At 44.6% G+C, this 24155-nt stretch overlaps 1 protein-coding gene across 2 annotated transcripts in view; it reads right to left on the bottom strand.

The window, feature by feature from the left end:
• Positions 1-24155, bottom strand: part of MYO1D (myosin ID) — a 175832-nt gene that overhangs the window by 46319 nt on the left and 105358 nt on the right. For both annotated transcript variants that reach the window (XR_014162166.1, XM_081883878.1), the window contains exon 21: positions 14028-14182. Coding sequence is in view for 1 of the 2 variants with exons in the window: in XM_081883878.1 (XP_081740004.1) it covers positions 14028-14182 (155 nt within the window). In the remaining variant the exon portion in view is untranslated. The remainder of the gene's footprint in view (positions 1-14027; positions 14183-24155) is intronic.

The following is a 24155-nucleotide window of genomic DNA, read 5'->3' as shown; positions in this document are numbered from 1 at the left end:
ATGCCAGGCACTTCAAAAGCACCTCAGATTTCTTCCAAATTATGCCAAGTCAGAGTCATTACCTCAGTCTTGAAGCTGACATAGCAAGGGCCTTTGGCCAGAGAGACAGTCAATAGTTTTTCAATCACAGTTGTCTCATCTCTCTCTCTCTCTCTCTCTCTCTCTCTCTCTCTCTCTCTCTCTCTCGCTCTCGCTCTCTCTCTCTCTCACACACACACACACACGGTAAAGGGACCCCTGACAATTAAGTCCAGTTGTGAACGACTCTGGGTTTGCGGCGCTCATCTCGCTTTACAGGCCGAGGGAGCCGGCGTTTGTCCGCTTCCGCAGACAGTTTTTCCAAGTCATGTGGCCAACATGACTAAGCTGCTTCTGGCAAAACCAGAGCAGTGCACGGAAACGCCGTTTACCTTTCCACCGGAGCGGCACCTATTTATGTTCTTGCACTGAGTGCAATGGGAGCTCACCCCTTCATGGGGATTCGAACCACCGACCTTTCGGTTGGCAAGCCCAAGTGGCACAGTGGTTTAACCCACAGTGCCACCCACATCCCTATGTATTGATATACTTAGCCCTGATTATAAAATGTATACACTAGCTGTGTTCAAGCTTTTAGTCTTCCGTGGATCTTTTTCAGCTGGCAAGAAATCCCTGTATGTCTGCCATGAAACATGCAGTTCACATGGGAATGTTGACCAGGCCTACTGGGCCCCCCAAATCACCATGCATCATTGAGAGTTGAAATTCTAATCGTAATTTGCGGGTGCAGGTGCCCTATCAGAATGAGATACTGGAAATGCTGAGAAATATCTGATCAGAATGTGGAGTTTGCTGAATACGGAAACTCGAACTCTTTTATTGCTGATCTGCCACAAACGGACAGCTCCATCGCAGGATACCTACTAAGAATATTCCTTGTTATTAAAGAGTCTCAGTCTGCTGGTTTATGCTGCAGCCATTACAGCTGGGAAGAAGGGGGCTGTGACCATCCAAGCGCTTTACACCTTTAGCAGAAGAATGGGTGACCATGTGCAGGTGAGAGCGTGCAACACAATAATATCCTGACTGAGGATTGGAAGAAATTTAAGGACTACAGTATTTACAAAAATATTGTAAATTGTATGAATGTTAAGAGAGATGTAAGATTATTAACAATAGGGCACCAACAAGCTAGTTAAAAGGAAGATGAAGATAAATGTAAATATGAGAAAAGATAAATTTTGGATAAATATTATGTTAAAATTAAGTTTTTAAGGTTTGGGTCAAATTATCCAAAATTAGGGATACAATATTGGAAAATTATAAGATAAGAATTGAAATAAGGTGATAAATTGCTGGGTAAAGTTTGAAAATTTGGAACGCAGGAACGAGAGATGTGAGGAAGTCCAAAGAAGTGAAGAAAGTATGATTATTGTTAAAGTATATGTTATTTTGTTTGTTTTTTCTTTATTGTATTAAGAAAATCTTGAATAAATATTTATAAAAAAAATAATAATTTCCTGACTGAACATTAGGAAGAACTTTCTGATGGTAAGAGCCGCTTGACAGTGGAATGGACTCCTTCAGAAGATGGTGAACGCTTTCATTTAAGATTTTAAAGCAGATATTTCATGGCCATCTGCCAAGGATGTTTCAGTTGAGATTCCTGCATTGCAGTGAGTTGGACTTTTCCAACTCTGCAATTCTATGCAAATGCAAGAGGCTCACAATGGCTTGTTATGCAGGTTTGAAAATACCACAACGGCATCTTAAAAAAGAAGCCCATTGAAATATTGTAATTTATCAAAGAATATACGTTGTAATTTCCAATGCCCACTGTTGCAGGCGTACTTTCATTTATGAGATGCTTCTCACGGGACTTTCCAATACGATCAAAACAGAATAACACAATATATAAAAACAGTTGAAACATTCGCATATAGAGAAACATTAGATATAAAACAATTTTTTTTAAAGCAGCAATATAAAAAGCAATTCAGATCCGACACAGACACCAACTAGCATAAAAACACATATGTGGTAAAAGTTGCTTCATCCCTCTTGACTCCAATATATAATTCTGCCACCAAAGTGAGGTTGTTCATAAGTACAGTGGCACCTCGGGTTAAGTACTTAATTCGTTCTGGAGGTCCGTTCTTAACCTGAAACTGTTCTTAACCTGAAGCACCACTTTAGCTAATGGGGCCTCCTGCTGCTGCCACACCGCTGGAGCACGATTTCTGTTCCCTTCCTGAAGCAAAGTTCTTAACCCGAGGTAATATTTCTGTGTTAGCAGAGTCTGTAACCTGAAGCGTATGTAACCTGAAGCATATGTAACCCAAGGTACCACTGTACTTGAAATTGCATTCATCCTGAAGCAAAGTTCTTAACCCGAGGTACTATTTTTGGGTTAGCGGAGTCTGTAACCTGAAGCGTATGTAACCCGAGGTACCACTGTCATCAAGTATCCACACTTGCCTATTCATTGCATTGGAAGCTTGGTAGCTGCAGAATTAATGTCACAGAATGAACATGTATATGCAAGGCAAATCAGCAGCTACTTGATCAAGAAATATACACAAACTACAAGGTTTTTTTGTACAACTTGTTACAAAAATGCAGATAGGGATGCATTGTGGATTGTGGGCTATTCTGTTTGCTTAAAGACATGTTTGTTGCTGTTGTTGTTATATGTATACTCCACCCACGCTGGCAGGCTTACAGGATATCTAAAATTGATAGTTTATTGTTTGGGTGGTTTTATTATTATTTTTTAAGAAAAGAGAATGATTGATTGTGAAACACCTAGTAATTCTTCAGTGGTTTTAATTTGAAAATGCATCAGATAAAAAAATAAATGCATTGAAACAAATGAATGGTATTTTATTTTTAAACCTACTTTTTAAAAACACCAAACAGCAGTTTTTGGTTACAAGTACAGGGTGGCTCATCTGTCAACTAGTTGAATAGCTTCAAGCTTTCATAAAGATTCTCCTGTTCAGAGAACAATTAAACAGACCAAAATAAATCCCGGTATGTGAAAGAGTCATGATTTTTTAAAAAAGGCACTCATAGATCTGCGGTTAAACAGAAATGTAGTAAAAATTAATTAAGTAAAGTCTTTCAGCCTTACTCATTGGAGGGTTTGGGAACACACACAAAGGCAAGAGTCACTGACTCTCTCTCTCTCTCTCTCTCTCTCTCTCTCTCTCTCTCTCTCTCTCTCTCTCTCGCACACAAACACAATGAGTGCACATGACCTGTGTCCAAGAAACCCGAAGTAGCTATCTACAGCCCAGAACTGCCTCTGGACACAGCCAGAAAACTATCAGCTCAAAAGATAAGAAAAGGCTTGTGGGGAGCCTGGGGGAGAGAAGTAGCCTTTTTCTGATTAAAGCTATCAGGCAGATGGTCCTGCTTCCATTCCTGTCCCAATAAAACAGCAGTAGCAGCAAAGTTATATGTCTGCCTGAGAACAAGGAGGCACAGAATTTCCCAAGGAGGCAGACAGGCAAATGCCAGGACAGCTGCTTGGGGCAGATGGATCTTTTGACAGCTCCATAATGCTGCTGTCGGTGAATTTAAACTCTGGCTAGAGCAGCAATATCAGCCACCATCTGTTTGTGAGTGTGCACAAAGGATTTTGGAGCAGCAGGTAGCCTAAGAAAGCTAGCAGCAAGATCAGCCACCTTTAGATCCTTGGGACTCGGGCGGCTTACTGCACTCAACACACATTTTTGTAGAGCACGGCCACAACTTGCTGCTACTCTTGGAATTCCATGGTTATCTACCCAGGATGAGAGGAACGTTTTCTCCAGCCTACAAGAACTTCAGAAGCATTCTGCTGCTAGATAAAGAGGAGGGTCTCTAGATGGTAGGCACCTTGAGAGAAAATGGGGATCCCAGAGAAGACAATTGCACAGCCACTATCAGGCAGCAACATGCCATGAATGGAGCTTTATTTTGAGGTCCTAAGTGCACTACGTTCAGAATTTAGATTTTAGTTGCTGTAGGACATGCGCCGTTAGGTTTTGGGGGTTTTTAAGTCACCGTGTACGCTCAAGAACTAAAGAAACTTAGATCCCTAGGATGACAGAATATGGTATACAGTGGTACCTCGGTTCGCAAATGCCTTCGCTGTCGTACGTTTCGGTTCTCGAATGCCGAAAACCCAGAAGTACAGTGGTACCTCTGGATTAGAACGGGATCCGTTCCAGAGGCCCGTTCGCATCCTGAAGCAAATGCAACCTGTGTCTGAGGATCGCGACTTGCCGCTTCTGCGCATGACGTCATTTTGAGCGTCTGCGCATGCGTGAGCGGCAAAACCCGGAAGTAACGCATTCCGTTACTTCCAGGTCGCCGCAGAGCGCAACCTGAAAATGCTCAACATGAAGCATCTTTAACTTGAGGTATGACTGTAAATTCTTCCATTTTCAATGTTTTTCGGAACCCAAACATGTGACACAGCTTCCATTGAGTGCACAAAGCTCTTGCAACCAATGGGAAGTCGCACCTAGGTTTTCAAACGTTTCGAAAGCCGAATGGGCTTCCGGAAAGCATTCCGTGCTAGAATTGAGGTACCACTGTATACAGCAACTGCAAGATTGTGGAACAGGTTTCCAAACCAAACTTATCTACAGCCAATCACGCAGGCCTTTAGAAAGGTTTGTCCCACAAAATATTTTCACATCCTCTAATCTGCTTGCATTTCATTTAAGTGGACTAGTTCAGACATTAACAATCTCGACGAAATAAAACCATGGTTTATTAAGCTGAGAACAAGCACTGTGCCAGGGTACTCCCCTCTTTGTTCCTGCCCTCCCACAGTGGAGTGACTGTTTCTATAGTGGTTTGTTAAACCATGGTTTCCTAATACCACCAGATCTCAGTTAATCCTGGTTTACTAACAAGGTTATGAAGCCAGGACTATAAAATGGTTAGTAAACTAAAATTAATCCATCTCAGTTTGCTATTTCAGATGTAACAGGAAATTGTGGGTTGCCATGATTGAAGCATCAAAGCCAGCATATGAGAGGAGAGGTGGATGCCGCTTGCATTAATAAACAACGGTTTGCTGAACTGAGATTACGACACCTGAACTGCCCCTCAGCGTTACTTTCATGGCTGAATTATTTGTGATGGTTTATGTAATATTTCGGGGTGCTTTTTATAAGTAATGTATAGATAAAATAACATAAATTGAAAATGAAATGTATATTATAAAGGGGCAGTTAGGGTCTTTTCTGGCAAGCTGCTTTGCCTCACATACTCTTGCAGACAAGGCCCTGTCATTAGCAAGGATTTGGCTGCCTCCTTTACCGGCATCCTTTGTCAGCAGAAATCAACTTTCCAACAGCATACAAATGCTTAAGTGACAGATAAATCTGACATTAGCAAGTTTTCAATGGCTCTTTCGAGTGGAGGTGTTCTGCACTTCTGCAGAGAGCCATTTCCTCAGGAAGATGCTTGCTCATTAACATTAAGGGGAAACTATAAACCTTGCCATGTCTCTATATCTGTCTCGAAAGAGACACTGGCATTATGCATATTCCGCTTCAGAAACATCTCCAATGTTTCTTCTCAAATAGAGAGGAAACCTTGCTGAAATGGGGGGGGGGGGGAATAAACCTGAAGCTTGCACTTGTTTAACAGACTGCAAAATAAATTATTTGAGTCGGAGCTCATTTGGTATCCATACTGTTCTTGAGGGCAGCATTTAATGAAGGAGAAGGAAGCAACCCAAGCTTAAAATTAAGAAGGAAGGAAGGAAGGAAGGAAGGAAGGAAGGAAGGAAGGAAGGAAGGAAGGAAGGAAGGAAAGAAAGAAAGAAAGAGAGGGAGGCAGATTTTGAGGTTTTTAAGCTGAAGGGTTGGACAATATTAAAACTAGATTTTAAAAAGCAGTTCCAAAAATTGAGCAGCGGATGTTGTGAATGAATCTCATTGGAGTCCAAGCGGCAAGGACATCTAACACACTAAAGTAAGAGGTGTAAAACCTGTGGCCTTCCAGCTGCTGCTGGACTACAGCTACCATAATTCTTGGCCACTGGCCACACTGGCTGAGGTTGACGGGAATTGGTGTCCAATCACATCTGGAGAGCCTTGAGATCTCCACTCCTGCATTAATGGCACCCTCAAGGTTGCTCAGGGCCAATATGAAAAGAAGCAGAGTAAATAAGAAGTACTAATACTCAGCATTCAGATACAGTGGAACCTTGGTTCCCGAACTTAATCCGTTCCGGAAGTCTGTTTAACTCCCGAAACCGCTTGAAAACCAAGGTGTGGCTTCCGATTGGCTGCAGGAGCTTCCTGCACTCAAGCGGAAGCCACGTCGGACGTTTGGCTCATAGCTGTCAACTTACAGATTTCAAAATAAGGGACCAGCAGCCTCGAAAATAAGGGATCAGCAGCCAAAATAAGGGATTTTCCAAACACAGGTATGTTCAACTTCTGAGCCCCCTGAGCCAAAGGCAGAAAGCCCAGCCAGCAGCCAAACGAAGACTCAAGCAGTGGTTCCCACAGCGCAGCAACCCAGCAAAGGGGATGCAGCAAGGAAAACCACCGTCACCTCTCCACTGGGAAGCGCTGAGCAAAGGCGAGTCCCCAGGCAATGCAGCCGATTTGATCGGCACAAGGCATGCAGGCTTCACCCCCCCTCCAGTCGTTCTTAGACTCCTTATTGGGTGAGCGACGCAGCCAAGCAACACAGTTGGAGCCTTCCTCCTCCCTGGCTGGCAGGCAGGGAGGGAGAGGAGCTGCTTCCTTTGAAACCCGGGAAATTTAAGGGACATCATCAATAAGGGATAGCAGCGGGACACAGAGCTGGGATAAGGGACTTTCCTGCCAAATAAGGGACGGTTGTTAGCTATGGTTTGACTTCCAAAAAAATGTTCAAAAACCAGAACACTTACTTCTGGGTTTTTGGCACTCGGGAGCCAATTAGTTCATCGACTAAGCCATTCGAGACTTAGGTATGACTGTATTATGTGCAGTGCAACCCAAAGCATGTTTGCGGATGGAAAAGACCTACTGTGTTGAATTTGGCTTGCTTTTAGGAAGTGCTTAATTATTATTATTTTGGTAAAATGAGCTGCTGGTACCCATATCTTGATAAGAGCACTGTGAGTTCCAGCACAGAATGGTTGCCATAGACAGAGGGGGAGAGGTGACAGGACTCTGTAATGTTGAGTACCATCACAACGAAAGCACTGCTTCTAGGGAGTGCAAAAAGCCTTTGTTCTGGAAGTGCTACACATCTGGGGAACTTGTGGACCTGACAGCTCTGCCAATCAACTGACACCAGTTATTTTCCCCATTCTGCAGCTGCTGGGCCTGAGGTTAACACACAGTGACTTCCTTAAGATCGCAGCGAGCTCACGGCTAAGGTGAAATTTGAAGCAGGGATCCTGGCTGCCACTCTTAACCACAACGCAAAACCAGCTCTGTTTACAAGAACATAGCATTTGTTTGCTGAGCACAAAAGCTCCACTATGTTTTTGGAGCACAGGATTGAGGGTGGGATTTCTAAAAGTACTTTTGATGAGAATGATGAAAAACACCACCACAATGTTTGTGTAAATCTGATGTTAAATGAGAGTAGTCCTTAGGCTGGGCAATATCTCCATTTGCAGACCAGAAAACTACACCCACAAGCCGCAACATCCACAGCTGGTGAATGTTTCGTATTTCAAGTCATTCTGAAATGGCTGCTGTCTGCTTCTGTCTTCCCTCTGCCCTCAATTGCTTCACCCATTTCCTTTTCCTGTACCTTCAGCACCAACCCTTCCAGTTTCATCTCCTTGCATACTGGATGTTTAGTGACCCAAGACTAGGCTCACCTGAAACAGCTTCAGCTGACTCAGCTAGTCTGACGTGTGCAGGTGGCTCATGTTATTCCGTGTGTCACTTGTTTATGAAAAAGTCTGGTGAACTGGCCCCATTTTACAGAGGTTAAAGAGAAGGAAAAACAAACAGGCAAGGAGAGAGGCATGTGTACACTGCATTGGAGAAATGAGGAAAATATTGCATGAAAGTGTCTGGCAAGTCTCATTTGTTTTGACTGGTATAGTTGGGAGATCTTTGTATGCACAGCATAGTGAGCCAGCAGCAGAGGGACCGTCTGCTAGGCACAAATATTCTCTGCCAACATGTAACCTGCTCCCCAGTCCTTTCTCCACCTTGACCTGTAACACAGGAGTTGTCAAAAGTTTGCCCGTCACTCACAAACCATTTGTATGCACCAGGGACTTCACCCCACAAAAGGTAGCAGGATAATCCTTGTGAGTACTGGTGAGTTACACAGCATATGATTGTGTTTCCCAAAGCAACAAAAGGTGCTTAGTTTCCCTTTTCTTTTAGTGCTCTCTTGATTTCTTACGTTTATACATCAGATGTAATTTGGTCGTGTCCTAAACAATAATGTCCAAGGAGCTGAGGCTCCAATTCTTTGGCCACCTCATGAGAAGAGAAGACTCCATGGAAAAGACCCTGATGTTGGGAAAGATGGAGGGCACAAGGAGAAGGGGACGACAGAGGACGAGATGGTTGGACAGTGTTCTCGAAGCTACTAGCATGAGTTTGACCAAACTGCGGGAGGCAGTGGAAGACAGGAGTGCCTGGTGTGCTCTGGTCCATGGGGTCACGAAGAGTTGGACACGACTAAACGACTAAATTTGCAAATCTAGCTTTGGCACCTCAAATCTCTTCATGACAAACAGCAGCCCACCCCTCAGAAGCAGATACTGACTTCATATTTTTAAAGACATCTTCCACAAATCTGAAAGCTGGGAGCAAACAAACAAACAAAGCAAAACACATTGGTTGTGCTTGCACGTCACACTAAACCATGGTTTTAGCGAGATGCATGAATTGTAGCAATATTCAAGGCTTGTTCATTGCCTGCCACTCCAATACACACTTGTCCCCCTGCATAGCCAGGAGGAGGATTTCAGCGGCTTTTACATTTAGTTTCCCATAAATGTGACTTGTCATTTCATCTGTACTGGAGATTGTGGGTTACACTAACTAGGTTTTCTTGAAACAAGTCAGTTCCATAAACCATGGTCGGAAGTTGGCTTGTTTTGAAACTGATCATGACGCGAAACCATGCTCATCAGTTCAAATGAAACAAACAGATGCATTTAAGGCGAATGGAAAATAAAAGCTCCCCAAGTCCTTCTCCTGACCATGTAGGAAGAGAAGGAATGGGGAGCACAGGAGCCTGATGCTCACATTACACAAAACCATGGTTTGGCATGATGCACCAACACAGTGACTTTCTCACCACATCCACTAGGGTGCCACATGAAGTGAATAGGACTCATTGTTTGCTGAATACCTTGGTTCAATCTAGCTGGCCTACCTCTCCACACACCCCATCAGTGTAGAAATGCATGTATCCCGTTAGATTTTATGTTTTGTCTCTCCAACTATTCCCTACTTTCTTGCTCTTAAGTTTGCAAGCCTTCGGGACAGTAATCAGGGACACGGTTATGAGCCTGAGCCCTTGGATTGGGTGGGGCAACTTCAAAATCTTTAAAGCATTTTAATTGTGCATTACTTATGTACATTGGGATTTCACGCTCCCAAATCAGGCAACAGGACATAGCAATTAAGTGCTGCAAGATATAAATTAAGCATCAGGATCCCAGTTCAGAAAAGCACAATAAACTTGACTGTAGAAGAAAGAGGGACAAAAAGCATTTCTGTCTGGAGTTGCTATGCAATATGAACCCCCCTTTTCTTTTAAGGGAGTGGAGGTTTGCATTCCACTGTTTCCATTAAGCAAATTGCTGAAAATATTTTTGGCCGCTGAAGGGCTTCTAGAGCAGCTGCAGTGAAAACAATCTCCTCACCCCCACCACAGGTGTGGCAAAGCTCAGTGAAATCCACATTATTAGGGGAGTTGGAAGATGGGTCCATCAAATCAGAGATTTGTTTTGTTTTTCAATTGTGGTCCCTATTTTTCCTCCCCTCCTGATACTGTCATATGCATAAGTAAAGGTAAAGGGACCCGTGACCATTAGGTCCAGTCGTGACCGACTCTGGGGTTGCGGCGCTCATCTCGCTTTATTGGCCGAGGGAGCCGGCGTACAGCTTCCGGGTCATGTGGCCAGCATGACTAAGCCACTTCTGGCGAACCAGAGCAGCGCACGGAAACGCTGTTTACCTTCCCGCTGGAGCAGTACCTATTTATCTACTTGCACTGGTGTGCTTTCGAACTGCTAGGTTGGCAGGAGCAGGGACCGAGCAATGGGAGCTCACCCCGTCGCAGGGATTCGAACTGCCGACCTTCTGATCGGCGAGTCCTAGGCTCTGTGGTTTAACCCACAGCGCCACAGGCTTCCTTAATCAATATCTTTCAATGCTACTCTCTTTTCAGGAAATTGATTGGCTAAACTTTTTTAATTGTTAAGATATTCGATCTATGCTTTCAAGTAATATTTCTTTTTGGAATGTTTTTATGGGAAAGGGCTCAGTGGCAGAGCATCTCTCTCACAAGCAGGAGGTCCCACATTCAACCCTGGCATCTCCAACTCAGCTTGGGAGAGACTCCTGTCTGAAATCCTGGACAGCCACTGCCAGTCAGTGCCAACCACACTGAGCTAGATGGGTCTGACTCAGTATAAGGCCTTGGTTCCTGTGCCATGCTCCAGCCATGCCTTCATAACTGCAAAGCTATTATTACTGGATGGCACCAACTTAACTATGGACACATGTAAGGGGGTCAGTTTGCAAACTCCTGGTTCCAGGAGGACCACTGTCTGGTCTGGAGGATAAATGCTGGCCAACACTGACTTAGGTCAACTAAGGCTTATTGACTGAAGCAAATATTGTTCTGTGTGAGACGACCAGAGAGATGGTTTTACTGAACTATACACCTTGAATTATAAATGGAGGCAGTGAGAGATTTTACTTTCTTGGGCTCCATGATTACTGCAGATGGTGACAGCAGTCACAAAATTAAAAGACGCCTGCTTCTTGGGAGGAAAGCAATGACAAACCAAGACAGCATGTTAAAAAGCAGAGACATCACCTTGCTGACAAAGGTCCGTATAGTTAAAGCCATGGTTTTCCCAGTAGTGATGTATGGAAGTGAGAGCTGGACCATAAAGAAGGCTGATTGCCGAAGAATTGATGCTTTTGAATTATGGTGCTGGAGGAGACTCTTAAGAGTCCCATGGACTGCAAGAAGATCAAACCTATCCATTCTGAAGGAAATCAGCCCTGAGTGCTCACTGGAAGGACAGATCCTGAAGCTGAGGCTCCAATACTTTGGCCACCTCAAGAGAAGAGAAAAGACCCTGATGTTGGGAAAGATGGAGGGCACAAGGAGAAGGGGACGACAGAGGACCAGATGGTTGGACAATGTTCTCGAAGCTACCAGCAAGAGTTTGACCAAACTGAGGAGGCAGTGGAAGACAGGAGTGCCTGGCGTGCTCTGGTCCATGGGGTCACGAAGAGTTGGACACGACTAAACAACAACAACAACACCTTGAATTATGCCATAGTAAATTAATAGGTAAAGGCTAAAGGCACTAGGGTAGCTGGAATCAAGAAAGTCAGGAACTAGCAGATCTCAAGCTCCCATCATTGCAGTTTCTCCCACCTCACTAGCGCCCTCTCCTGGGTATCTGTATAATTTCCTGCAGCACAAACTTGTTGACCTCTATCATCTCAAGAGACAAAGGAGTGCGACTCTAGGGGTGAAGTCAAACCACTGCGTTAGCATGTCTCTGGGGCACAAGCCTAGGAGGTGTGTATGGAGGTCCTGGGTGGCCCAGACGAAAAGTCTCCCCTCTGGCCTTGGTGATATGGTCCAAAGAAAAGCAGAACAATACATTTGGCAGCAGCCTGGCTGCAGGATTTGCCAGAAAGAGGCATACAAGACGCCATCCAACCGCTGTAGGGACTCCACTCCAGATTTGTGTAGGGTTTACTCCTTAGTCTTTTATTTTCCCGAAAATATCCCACAAGGCAGCAGAAGTTTAGGACCAGAGTCTTCCTTCTCCTAGATGCCCCACCTTCCCCGGTTGAAAAGCCCCTCACTTCCTTCTATAGCATGTGCGGAAACCACCTTCTTGACTAAACAAAAAAAAATCCTTCCAGTAGCACCTTAAAGACCAACTAAGTTAGTTCTTGGTATGAGCTTTCGTGTGCATGCACACTTCTTCAGATACACTGAAGAATGCACACGAAAGCTCATACCAAGAACTAACTTAGTTGGTCTTTAAGGTGCTACTGGAAGGAATTTTTTTTGTTTTGACTATGGCAGACCAACACGGCTACCTATCTGTAACCTTCTTGACTGTTGGACCCATTATTGGTCACATCTGCTTAATCTGCCGGAGCCTGTCTTTGCATGCAAGGGAAGTCACTAACTCACTGAGGGGTTGAGACTCATCAGCTACCCTTACCAGGTTTAGTTGGCCAGCCAAAGCCATTCCCAGGTTGGGGATGCTGTCACATGCTGACAGTTTCTAGGAACCACTGGTGACAGCTGAGTGCAGGGTGGTGACCAAAGGTGGACAAACTACCCCAGAAGGAACATGACATATCCCCCAGCAGAAGTACTAGCTGCTCCCCCAACATCCTATACAACTATGGAGGCACAAATCACACAGACAAAACATCTACCACAGGTCTCAAGCACTGGACTGAGACAGGTGTCAAAGCTTGCTTCACATGATATTCTCTCCCACACCCAATGGTATAATCTAGAGTGGGGAAACCTCAGTGAATTGGAAGGAGGCACTCATAGTAAAGGTAACGGTAAAGGTAAAGGGACCCCTGACCATTAGGTCCAGTCGTGACCGACTCTGGGGTTGCGGCGCTCATCTCGCTTTATTTGCCAAGGGAGCCGGCGTACAGCTTCCGGGTCATGTGGCCAGCATGACTAAGCTGCTTCTGGAGAACCAGAGCAGCGCACGGAAACGCTGTTTACCTTCCCGCCGGAGTGGTACCTATTTATCTACTTGCACTTTGACATGCTTTCGAACTGCTAGGTTGGCAGGAGCAGGGACCGAGCAACGGGAGCTCACCCCGTCGTGGGGATTCGAACCACCGACCTTCTGATCGGCAAGTCCTAGGCTCTGTGGTTTAACCCACAGCGCCACCTGCGTCCCTCCAAATATCATAGTATTTGCTACTAATTTAAATTTGAGACGAGGTTCAGCAAAAGGTTCCACATAAGTTATACTGGGCTCCTGTGGTATGTTTTAATAAAGAGTAGATTACTATGAAACCATGTCAAGGATGTAGGAGGCCAAACTCCATTTTGCAAAAAGGAGGACCATTTTGGATTTCCATCCATAACAACATATTATATTGAACTCTATTAACAATGTAGTAGACGCCAACTTTTACTGACCAAAACTGGTCATATTTCAAGCTTGAACCTTTTAAGGGAATTCACTTAAAGCAGGCATGGTCAAACTTGGCTCTCCAGCTGTTTTGGGACTACAACTCCCATCATCCCTGACCACTGGTCCTGTTAGCTAGGGATGATGGGAGTTGTGATCCCAAAACAGCTGGAGAGCCAAGTTTGGCCATGCCTGATTAAAGGAAAGCTAGGATGAGTAATAAATGGGAGAGCCGGTGTAGCAGCAGCTATTATTAATCAAGTCAAAATGATTCTGGGTGTGAAAGAACTTTGCGACAAAAGCTAAGTGCTTTTCAAATTATACACATAATTAGTGGGTGCAAGTGGAAAATAGAAGGCGCAGTGGAATAGGCTGTTGGGAATTAAAGGGCACAGACGAGCTGAGACCAAATACTGCTTCTTTCCAGACATGGGACAACTATCAGCAGTCATTCTGGCCCTACACAGTCAAACCTGAAGCACATACAGATGCATGGTGTCACAACACCTAGAGTTTGGCTTACAGTTGACACATCTGTTGGGTAGCCAAAAAGAGCTACTTACATGGTTAAAATACAGGTTTGTGCAAGCCCTGAGGAGTCAAACTCTAGAGAGATATCCAGATGTTTACAGAAATGGAGTCAAAAGCCATCCCAAAGCAAGACTTGATGATGTGTACTCAAACTAACCTTTTGAAGTGATTTGCCAGGACTCCAATCAACTCTCCAATCTTGCTCTCATTGACTGGATGCATGCTGAGGAGGCACACAATTAGGTCCTTGTTGTCCTTTGTGTGGAAAACTGCAAGCTGGTCTTTTCCATTGGAGACACTCAATCCCGTCAGCTGAGCAAAGAAAGAAGGGAAACGTTAAGGTTCACCAAGTTCCATGCCTTCGTGGATGCTTTGCAGTAGTCATAGAAAATTAGATTACCACCCGTTTCTGGAATGACAGCCATGTCTGATTAACCAGACTTTAACAGGGCAAGTGCCTGGCTTTTGCCTCTCAAGTGACCTCAAAGCAGCAATAACACAGGGACACAGGTACATTTACTACGAGCAGCACACTATATGTTTTGACATTAGTATTTCAAATATGACTTTGTATAATATAGAAGTGCCTACAGACAGCTGAGCAATTGAACAGAACCTTAAAAGCAACACATATATTAAATTTCACAGTAGCACCTCAAGTACTGTATTTTTCTCTCTATAAGACGCACCAGACCATAAGACACACCTAGTTTTTGGAGGAGGAAAACAAGAAAAAAAATATCCTGAATCTCAGAAGCCAGAACAGCAAGAGGGATTGCTGCGCAGTGAAAGCAGCAATCCCTCTTGCTGTTCTGGTTTCTGTGATAGCTGCGCAGCCTGCACTCGCTCCATAAGACGTGCACACATTTCCCCTTACTTTTTAGGAGGGAAAAAGTGGGTCTTATAGAGCAAAAAATATGGTACTTAGGAAGCATGCTAAGCATACTAGAAATATATTAGGAAGCTTTGTTTCAGTCGCACTGCATGATATATTTATAATTATTAGAATCAGGTTTTTTTTCTAAAAAAATTTTTTAAGGGTACTCTCAGTTTCCTATTCATATTGAAACATGGCCCCTCAATGAGGCCAAACTTATAGATTCACAAAATATTTAGGGGTATGCATATCCCTGCATCCCCCCAGAAAAAGTACTGATTAGAATTATTACTACTAATTGAATTTATATACCGCCCTATACCTGGAGGTCTCAGGGTGGCTCACAGAACAAAACCAGAACACAAAACCATAAAATATAGAATCAAAAGAAAAACAACAACTCAGTAACCCCCACCTCCAAAAAAAACCACCCCTCCGCATTTTAAAAGGGCATCGGATGTCAATCAAATCAACCAAAGGCCTGGTTAAAAAGGAACATTTTTGCCTGGCGTCTAAAGGCGTATAATGAAGGCGTCAGGCGAACTTCCCTGGGGAGTGCATTCCACAGACAGGGAGCCACTGCAGAGAAGGCCCCATTCTCGTGTTGTCTTCCTCCAGACCTCTCGAGGAGGCGGCACACAAAGAAGGGCACCAGAAGATAATCTCAGGGTTCGGTTAGGTTCATATAGAAAGAGGCGGTCCTTGAGGTATTGCAGCCCTGGGCCATTTATAAAAAGTATCTGGAGTCCCACTCTCTGCCTGCGGTGCAGAAAAGGGCAACCAAATTCACCAAGGGGCAAGAGCAACTCCCCTTTGAGGAACGTTTACAACATTTGGAGCTTTTTAGATGAATATGGGGAGAGGGGATAATGATGTATTTGCATGATGTGGGGAAAGTGGATAGGTAGCATCTCTCACACAGATACACACAAAATAGGAGACTCTGGAGTCATTCAATGAAGCTGAACAGCAAGAGATTCAGAGCAGATGATAGGAAGTGTTTCTTCACACTTAGTTAAACTCTGGAATTTGCTACCAGTTTAGATAGCCTTATCCCTCCATGAAATTATCTAGCTCCCCGTAAAAGCTATCAATGGCCACTTGTCATGATGACCATATTTCATCTCCTGCATCAGAGCAGCATGTCTCTGAACACTAGGCACAGGGGATTATGATCAGAGCGCCACTGTACCCATACTGTATCTTCCTGTGGGCATCTGCCTGACCAGACTGCTGGACCAGATTGGGCTACCAAGACTATGTTGTTATGAATTTTTAGTTCATCTCCAAACTTACTCACACATTTCCCACAAAATGTGATCGTCACACAGAACACAGAAATTGACAACTGATAACAATTTTTGAAAATGTATTTGCATGGCACAAAATATTCTGAACACAGTATGGAGACCTTTTTTTGTAGCAGAACAGTACACACATCCCAGACTATATACTGCTGCTGTACAGCCTTGGGGTAGGGATGGGTGAAATCTGCCCATTTTGGTTTCTCTCCATTTCTCATTTTCCATTCTTAAGTCCATCCTGTTTCTGCATTGGCACATGAAAATTCATATACAATTGTGTGCATATATTCTTCTGATGAATGGGACGCGGGTGGCGTTGTGGGTTAAACCACAGAGCCTAGGACTTGCCAATCAGAAGGTCAGCGGTTCGAATCCCCGCAACAGGGTGAGCTCCCGTTGCTCGGTCCCTGCTCCTGCCAGTTCGAAAGCACATCAAAGTGCAAGTAGATAAATAGGTACCGCTCCGGCAGGAAGGTAAATGGCGTTTCCGTGTGCTGTTCTGATTCGCCAGAAGTGGCTTAGTCATGCTGGCCGGAAGCTGTACGCCGGCTCCCTCAGCCAATAAAGCGAGATGAGCGCCACAACCCCAGAGTCGGCCACGACTCGACCTAATGGTCAGGGGTCTCTTTAATAATAATAATAATAATAATAATAATAATAATAATAATAATAATAATTTATTATTTGTACCCCGCCCATCTGGCTGGGTTTCCCCAGCCACTCTGGGCGGCTTCCATAGAAACCAGAAAACACTAAAATATCATACATTAAAAACTTCCCTGAACAGGGCTGCCTTAAGATGTCTTCTGAATGTCAAGTAGTTGTTTATCGTTTTGACATCTGATGGGAGGGCCTTCCACAGGGCGGGCGCCACTACCGAAAAGGCCCTCTGCCTGGTTCCCTGTAGCTTTGCTTCTCGCAATGAGGGAACTGCCAGAAGGCCCTTGGCACTGGACCTCAGTGTCCGGGCAGAACGATGGGGGTGGAGACGCTCCTTCAGGTATACTGGGCCGAGGTATACTTTACCTTTATTCTTCTGATGTATCCATTTTTGAAGCATTTCCCCCTGAAATCTTACATTTCTGTAAACATTTTTTACTAATGCAGACATTTTCTATGTTCTTTTGATTGGAGAACCGCATTGCAAAATCTAGGTAAGTGTCAACTCCAAAGGATAACTACATTTCAGTGCTTATCTTGGTTCAGTAAGTGCAAATTAATCCTCCTCCCTTCGCTATTCATTTTTTAAAAGAGGCATATGTGTTTTATTTAAAAAATACTAACGAGTTAAAAGGTTTGTGCAAATGTAGCAATAAATCAGGTGAGACAGAACAAAGATTGAAATATCTGTGCATGCTACCATACAATGGCTCTCTTGATAATAACAAAGAGGTTACTGATGGACCAAGTATTGGTGATGGGGCTTTGATTCTGCTTACAGTGCATTTCTGCTAACCAGATTCGTAGAAAAAGCCAATACATTTCTATATTCTGGATTGTGTTTGGCACACACAAGCTTTTGTCTAATAATCAGGGATTAAATTAAGCAAAGGTTTGAAAGAGCTTTGCCCCAGAATTTTTATTTACACATTTATTTATTTACACATACACACATAACACACACACATACATATAATATAGTGTATTAGAGGGTATAAGCTTTAAATTTTAAAAGCCGATACAGCTTTGATCGCTCAAACATCCCAGAGGAGAGCACAATTCTTCAGGCACAAACCCAATAATTGCTATTCATTTTTGTAGTGAAATGTCAAGCATTGACAAAAGTGTACTCAGATGAGAATTCCTAGCTATTTAGAATGGCTATAATTGGATCAGACTGACTGCTAGTTTCTTCAGGGAACTTAAGAAAAAACTCAACCTTCAAGGACTGTTCTTTGTTTTTGCATGAAAAAAAGAGACTGTCTCATTTCTGACACCTTTCAACACCTCTTTGCCATTTCCCCCTTGCGGGAGAGAAAGGTTAAGACTTCAAGAAATTTTCAGTGCACCAGAAAGCTCATGTAAAAAGGAATTCCCCAAACAGCAGTGCATACTTCTAGAAATTGTTGTTATGAAAGCCTCCAAGAGCAGCGTCTAGGTCTGTTCAGTTGTATTTCTAGGATTCTAATCAAGGGGATGAGACTGAAAGCAGGCGGAAGGCTGAATGCCCTGTGACCAGGCATTCTCTTGCAAGGGATCAAGAGACCCCACATTTAATAATAATAATAATAATAATAATAATAATAATAATAATAATAATAATAATAATAATAATAATTTATTATTTATACCCCGCCCATCTGGCTGAGTTTCCCCAGCCACTCTGGGCTGCTCCCAATCAAATGTTAAAAACAGTTCAGCATTAAATATTAAAAACTTCCCTGAACAGGACTGCCTTCAAATGTCTTTTAAAGATAGGATAGCTGCTTATTTCCTTCACATCTGAAGGGAGGGTGTTCCACAGGGTGGACGCCACTACCGAGAAAGCCCTCTGTCTGGTTCCCTGTAACCTCACTTCTCGCAATGAGGGAACCACCAGAAGGCCCTCGGCACTGGATCTCAGTGTCCGGGCCGAACGATGGGGGTGGAGAAGCTCCTAAAGGTATACAGGACCGAGGCCATTTAGGGCTTTAAAGGTCAGCACCAACAATTTGAATTGTGCTCGGAAACGTACTGGGAGCCAATGCAGATCTCTCAGAACCGGTGTTATATGGTCTCGGCAGCCACTCCCAGTCACCAGTCTAGCTACTGCATTCTGGATTAATTGCAGTTTCCAGGTCACCTTCAAAGGTAGCCCCATGTAGAGCGCATTGCAGTAGTCCAAGCAGGAGATAACTAGAGCATGCACCACTCTGGCAAGACAGTCCGCGGGCAGGTAGGGTCTTAGCCTGCGTACCAGGTGGAGCTGCTAGACAGCCGCCCTGGACACAGAATTAACCTGCGCCTCCATGGACAGCTGTGAGTCCAAAATGACTCCCAGGCTGCACACCTGGTTCTTCAGGGGCACAGTTACCCCATTCAGGACCAGGGAATCCCTCACACCCGCCAGCCCCCTGTCCCCCAAAAACAGTACTTCTGTCTTGTCAGGATTCAACCTCAATCTGTTAGCCGCCATCCATCCTCCAACCGCCTCCAGGCACTCACACAGGACCTTCACCGCCTTCACTGATTCTGATTTAAAGGAGAGCTAGAGCTGGGTGTCATCTGCAGACTGATGAACACCCAGCCCAAACCCCCTGATGATCTCTCCCAGCGGCTTCATATAGATATTAAAAAGCATGGGGGAGAGGACGGAACCCTGAGGCACCCCACAAGTGAGAGCCCAGGGGTCTGAACACTCATCCCTCAACACCACTTTCTGGACACGGCCCAGGAGGAAGGAGCAGAACCACTGTATAACAGTGCCCCCAGCTCCCAGCTGTGTTCGGCCTGTACCTTCTTCCAACAAATATGGGGAGTTATGAGCTGGGGTCAGGCAGGAGAGAATGCTAACCCAATACCCACTCCTGATCTTCCTTCCCCTCTCCCATCCAGGCCAATTCCAGGGGCAATGGCCAGTGCCAACTGTTGTGTCCCCTAGCAAACAGTTGGGACAAAGTTATTGTTCTCTAGGTTTCAATCCTGAAAAAACTATACGCCTTTAGAATGGGGAAAATCAACTTGGTGCCCTTCAATAACTCAACGGTCAGTTGTACTACTGTGACTTCTGGATAGTACTACATTTACCACTTAGTTTTAGAACATAAAAAAGTGAATGGTTGCTATGCAGTGGACTATCAACCCACATTTAGCTCCAATAATCTGCTACAGGGGCCTCTTCAGCAGGGTAGATTAGTTTAAATAATTGATTTAAATCTGGTTTTGGCATTTTGGCGTGGGTAATTGTGATTCGCCCTGTAAGGCAGGTGCATGGCGAAGCAATTGTACCACTGCTTTGTGAGGTAGCAAACTCTGCACAAATCCACTGAATCTACACTCTCAAAATGCTACAACTGAACGCAGGAACGCATCCTGATTCAATTTAACAAAACAAGCTTGCAAAGTGATAGTAACAGGCATGTGTGAAGTAAGAGAAAATGATCTTCATTTCCTCCATTTTCCAGAATGTATTATTATTTCCTAGTTATCTGTACGCCAGCTACAGACTTCCTCAACCCTAGGATCATATCTTCCCGTCTTAATGCATTTATTTATTGCTATCCTTCAGTTCCTGGCATATGCCATATGGCAACACCAGGGACAAGAACTCCACCAGAGGTTTCAAGTCACCGGGATTTTTACTGCCACAAGTCAAAGGCACACCGTGGGATATTACTCCCCATTTGGAATTGCTTTTTTTTTTTAAGGTTAGGAGTGACAGAATGGCTTCTTGAGCTGGGAAAACAAGCTTCGGCAGGACCAGGCATCAGCTGACCGCCTGAGATCTCCATGGCAACGCCTTCCCAAGGGATGTTGCTATGTTGACAGGGCAGCTTTGCAAACAGTGATTGTAAGCGCTGCTGGCATGCAGAGGCACTTTGAGGAGTCTAGCTCCCCTGTACACCTTCACAGGGCCAATCCATCTTACAGATGTAAAGGAAACACATCTTTTCAGGTGAGGCAGAGAAATAAACAGCGAGGCTCAAATATAAATGCTCCATGTTCTTGGTGAAACCATCAGTCCAAATAATGGAGCTTTTCTATGAAGAGTAAGGGGGAAACCCATCCCCCACACGATTATGCAGATTTGGAGGCTCCCCCACTTTCACTACATAAAAGGTATTAGGTAAGAGGGCATATGTGTAAAAAAAAAAAAATTGCCGGCAATGGGCAGCTCCTAAAACAAACCAAGTTTGATAATGTGGGCAACAAAATGTCAAAAATACTGATGAGGAAAATAAGGTTCATTTCGGCAGACTGGAAAGATTTCACAAACCAGTCCCCTCAAGTTATTATCACCATTGTATATATTTTATGAGGGACGCGAGTGGCGCTGTGGGTTAAACCACAGAGCCTAGGACTTGCCGATCAGAAGGCCGGCAGTTCGAATCCCCGCAACAGGGTGAGCTCCCGTTGCTCGGTCCCTGCTCCTGCCAACCTAGCAGTTTGAAAGCACGTCAAAGTGCAAATAGATAAATAGGTACCGCTCTGGCGGGAAGGTAAATGGCGTTTCCGTGCGCTGCTCTGGTTCGCCAGAAGCGGCTTAGTCATGCTGGCCACATGACCCGGAATTTGTACGTTGGCTCCCTTGGCCAATAAAGTGAGATGAGCGCCGCAACCCAGAGTCGGCCACGACTGGACCTAATGGTCAGGGGTCCCTTTACCTATATATTTTATGATGTAACCCACCCTAGGATTGTGGATTGATGAAGGATGGGATAGTAAATAAACAAACAAATATTGATGGAAGTGTGCATGAACGAAAATTTGGCCATGCTCTTCAGCATTTGAGAAACCTCCACTATGCAGAAAACTGACTCACACAGATCCATGGGCACATTGCTGACCTACTGAGCTTTGGATCAGGGTGGCTCTTTGAAAATTTATTACCTTTCAAACCCACCCCCACAGACATAGCAGCCCAGGAAACCTTTTTCAGCACAAAACAAGAGCTAATTTGTTGCATTTACATTTATTTCAGCGAGATGTCTTTAGACGTACTAGACAATGGAAAACAGCAGTTCCTCCAGGAAGGCCATTGGCAATATGCATATTGTTGTTGTTGTTGTTGTTTAGTCGTTTAGTCGTGTCCGACTCTTCGTGACCCCATGGACCAGAGCACGCCAGGCACTCCTGTCTTCCACTGCCTCCCGCAGTTTGGTCAAACTCATTCTGGTAGCTTCGAGAACACTGTCCAACCATCTCATCCTCTGTCGTCCCCTTTTCCTTGTGCCCTCCATCTTTCCTAACATCAAGTATTGGAGTCTCAGCTTCAGGATCTGTCCTTCCAGTGAGCACTCAGGGCTGATTTCCTTAAGAATGGATAGGTTTGATCTTCTTGCAGTCCATGGGACTCTCAAGAGTCTCCTACAGCACCAGAATTCAAAAGCATCAATTCTTCGGCGATCAGCCTTCTTTATGGTCCAGCTCTCACTTCCATACATCACTACTGGGAAAACCATAACTTTAACTATACAGACCTTTGTTAGCAAGGTGATGTCTCCGCTTTTTAAGATGCTGTCTAGGTTTGTCATTGCTTTCCTCCCAAGAAGCAGGCGTCTTTTAATTTCGTGGCTGCTGTTACCATCTGCTGTGATCATGGAGACCAATGAAGTAAAATCTCTCACTGCCGCCATTTCTTCCCCTTCTATTTGCCAGGAGGTGATGGGACCAGTGGCCATCATCTTCAAAGGCAATATGCATACTATCTACTTATTACTAGGCAATTCCTTTTGCTTCTTTGCAAGCAGGGATGGTAAAATAAAACTCCAACATTCCAGCACCATAGAGAGTGTTTAATTTTTGCCCTTTGTCCACTCTGTACCACATTATTTCTCACTTCCTTGGTCCTCGCATACACAAATTTGGTTGTTTTTTTAATGAGCTAACTGAAATTCCTTCCTACATAAATTTTTTTTCTACCGTGTTAAAACAGATCCCTGAAAACAAGGCAAGCTGAGCTGGCTTGCAATTCATTGGGAGTTCCCATGGGTGCCTCAGTGGCCAAATCTGATTATACTACCAAATGCATGTGTGAAGCTAACATACTAGCCATCATAGGCAAAGTAATGTGTTTCAAACATTATATGACAGCCACTGTTCATGGGAAGAAGAAGAAGAAGAGTTTGGATTTGATATCCCGCTTTCTCACTACCCGTAGGAGTCTCAAAGCGGCTAACAATCTCCTTTCCCTTCCTCCCCCACAACAAACACTCTGTGAGGTGAGTGAGGCTGAGAGACTTCAGAGAAGTGTGACTGGCCCAAGGTCACCCAGCTGCGACTTCCTTTGCACCAGCCAGTCTGCCAGCCTTTCAGCATGTTAAACTTCTTCAGGCCTTGTGGGCACAAACTCCCAGCTGAGTATCACACATTTGAAAGAAATTCTTTAAGGGACAAGCTGACCCACAAGAGACAAACACAGTTGCCAGTCAGTGGCCAACGGGAAGGGAGAGCTGTGATCAAGATCTTACCCCCTTTCAAAAATACTGAAATAGCAGGCCCATGCAGTTGCTTTGAAGGTTGCGAAAGTAGCAATGTGCGGGTTTCATTTAAGGTAAAGGTAAAGGGACCCCTGACTATTAGGTCCAGTCGTGGCCGACTCTGGGGTTGCGGCACTCATCTCACTTTATTGGCCGAGGGAGCCAGAGTACAGCTTCCGGGTCATGTAGCCAGCATGACTAAGCCGCTTCTGGCAAACCAGAGCAGTGCACGGAAATGCCATTTACCTTCCCACCGGAGCGGTACCTATTTATCTACTTGCACTTTGACGTGCTTTCAAACCTCTAGGTTGGCAGGAGCAGGGACCGAGCAACGGGAGCTCACCCCGTCGTGGGGATTTGAACTGCCGACCTTCTGATCAGCAAGTCCTAGGCTCTGTGGTTTAACCCACAACACCACCCACGTCCCTGTGTTTCATTTACCCCTGATATAAATTGCACCACTCCTCTGGAAAGAATTAGTTCACAGGTTGGGGCTGAGGGTAGGGGAAGAACACACAGATAGCTCAGTGTGTGGAAACACAGCTAACAGCTGCTTGTTCAGGAGGAAAGGAGTTCAGAACAACCTAGTCCTACTTCCTTGATTTTCAAAGCAGCCACATGGGGCTTTCCAAGTAATTTTTTTTTTTTTAAAGAAAGCAGGAAATTTTGCTCATGGATTTTCCATGCCATCTAGTCTGGCCCTTCGGCTGGCTGTAGAGACTTCCTATCTGTGCTACAGAATGAGATTAGGAGCCATTAGCTTTCTGTACATGCTGGAAGTAGAAACTGCAACAGAACAAGATTCCAAACCTCTGTGCCTCTAAGCCTTTAGGGAAGGAGGAAGAAGAACAACAGCCCACCCCCCATTCTCCTGCCATCGTCCAGGCTTATTGACAAGAGCATCATGCAGGTATCTTGACCAGTACTGGAGGCAACGAGAGCCAGTAAACCGAAGCTCAATCCTGACATGCTAGAAGTATTGCAGA

The sequence above is a fragment of the Podarcis melisellensis genome (assembly GCF_964234715.1).
Source record: "Podarcis melisellensis genome assembly, chromosome: 13".
NCBI lineage: Eukaryota > Metazoa > Chordata > Lepidosauria > Squamata > Lacertidae > Podarcis > Podarcis melisellensis.
This window is presented reverse-complemented; position numbering and strand designations above follow the sequence as displayed.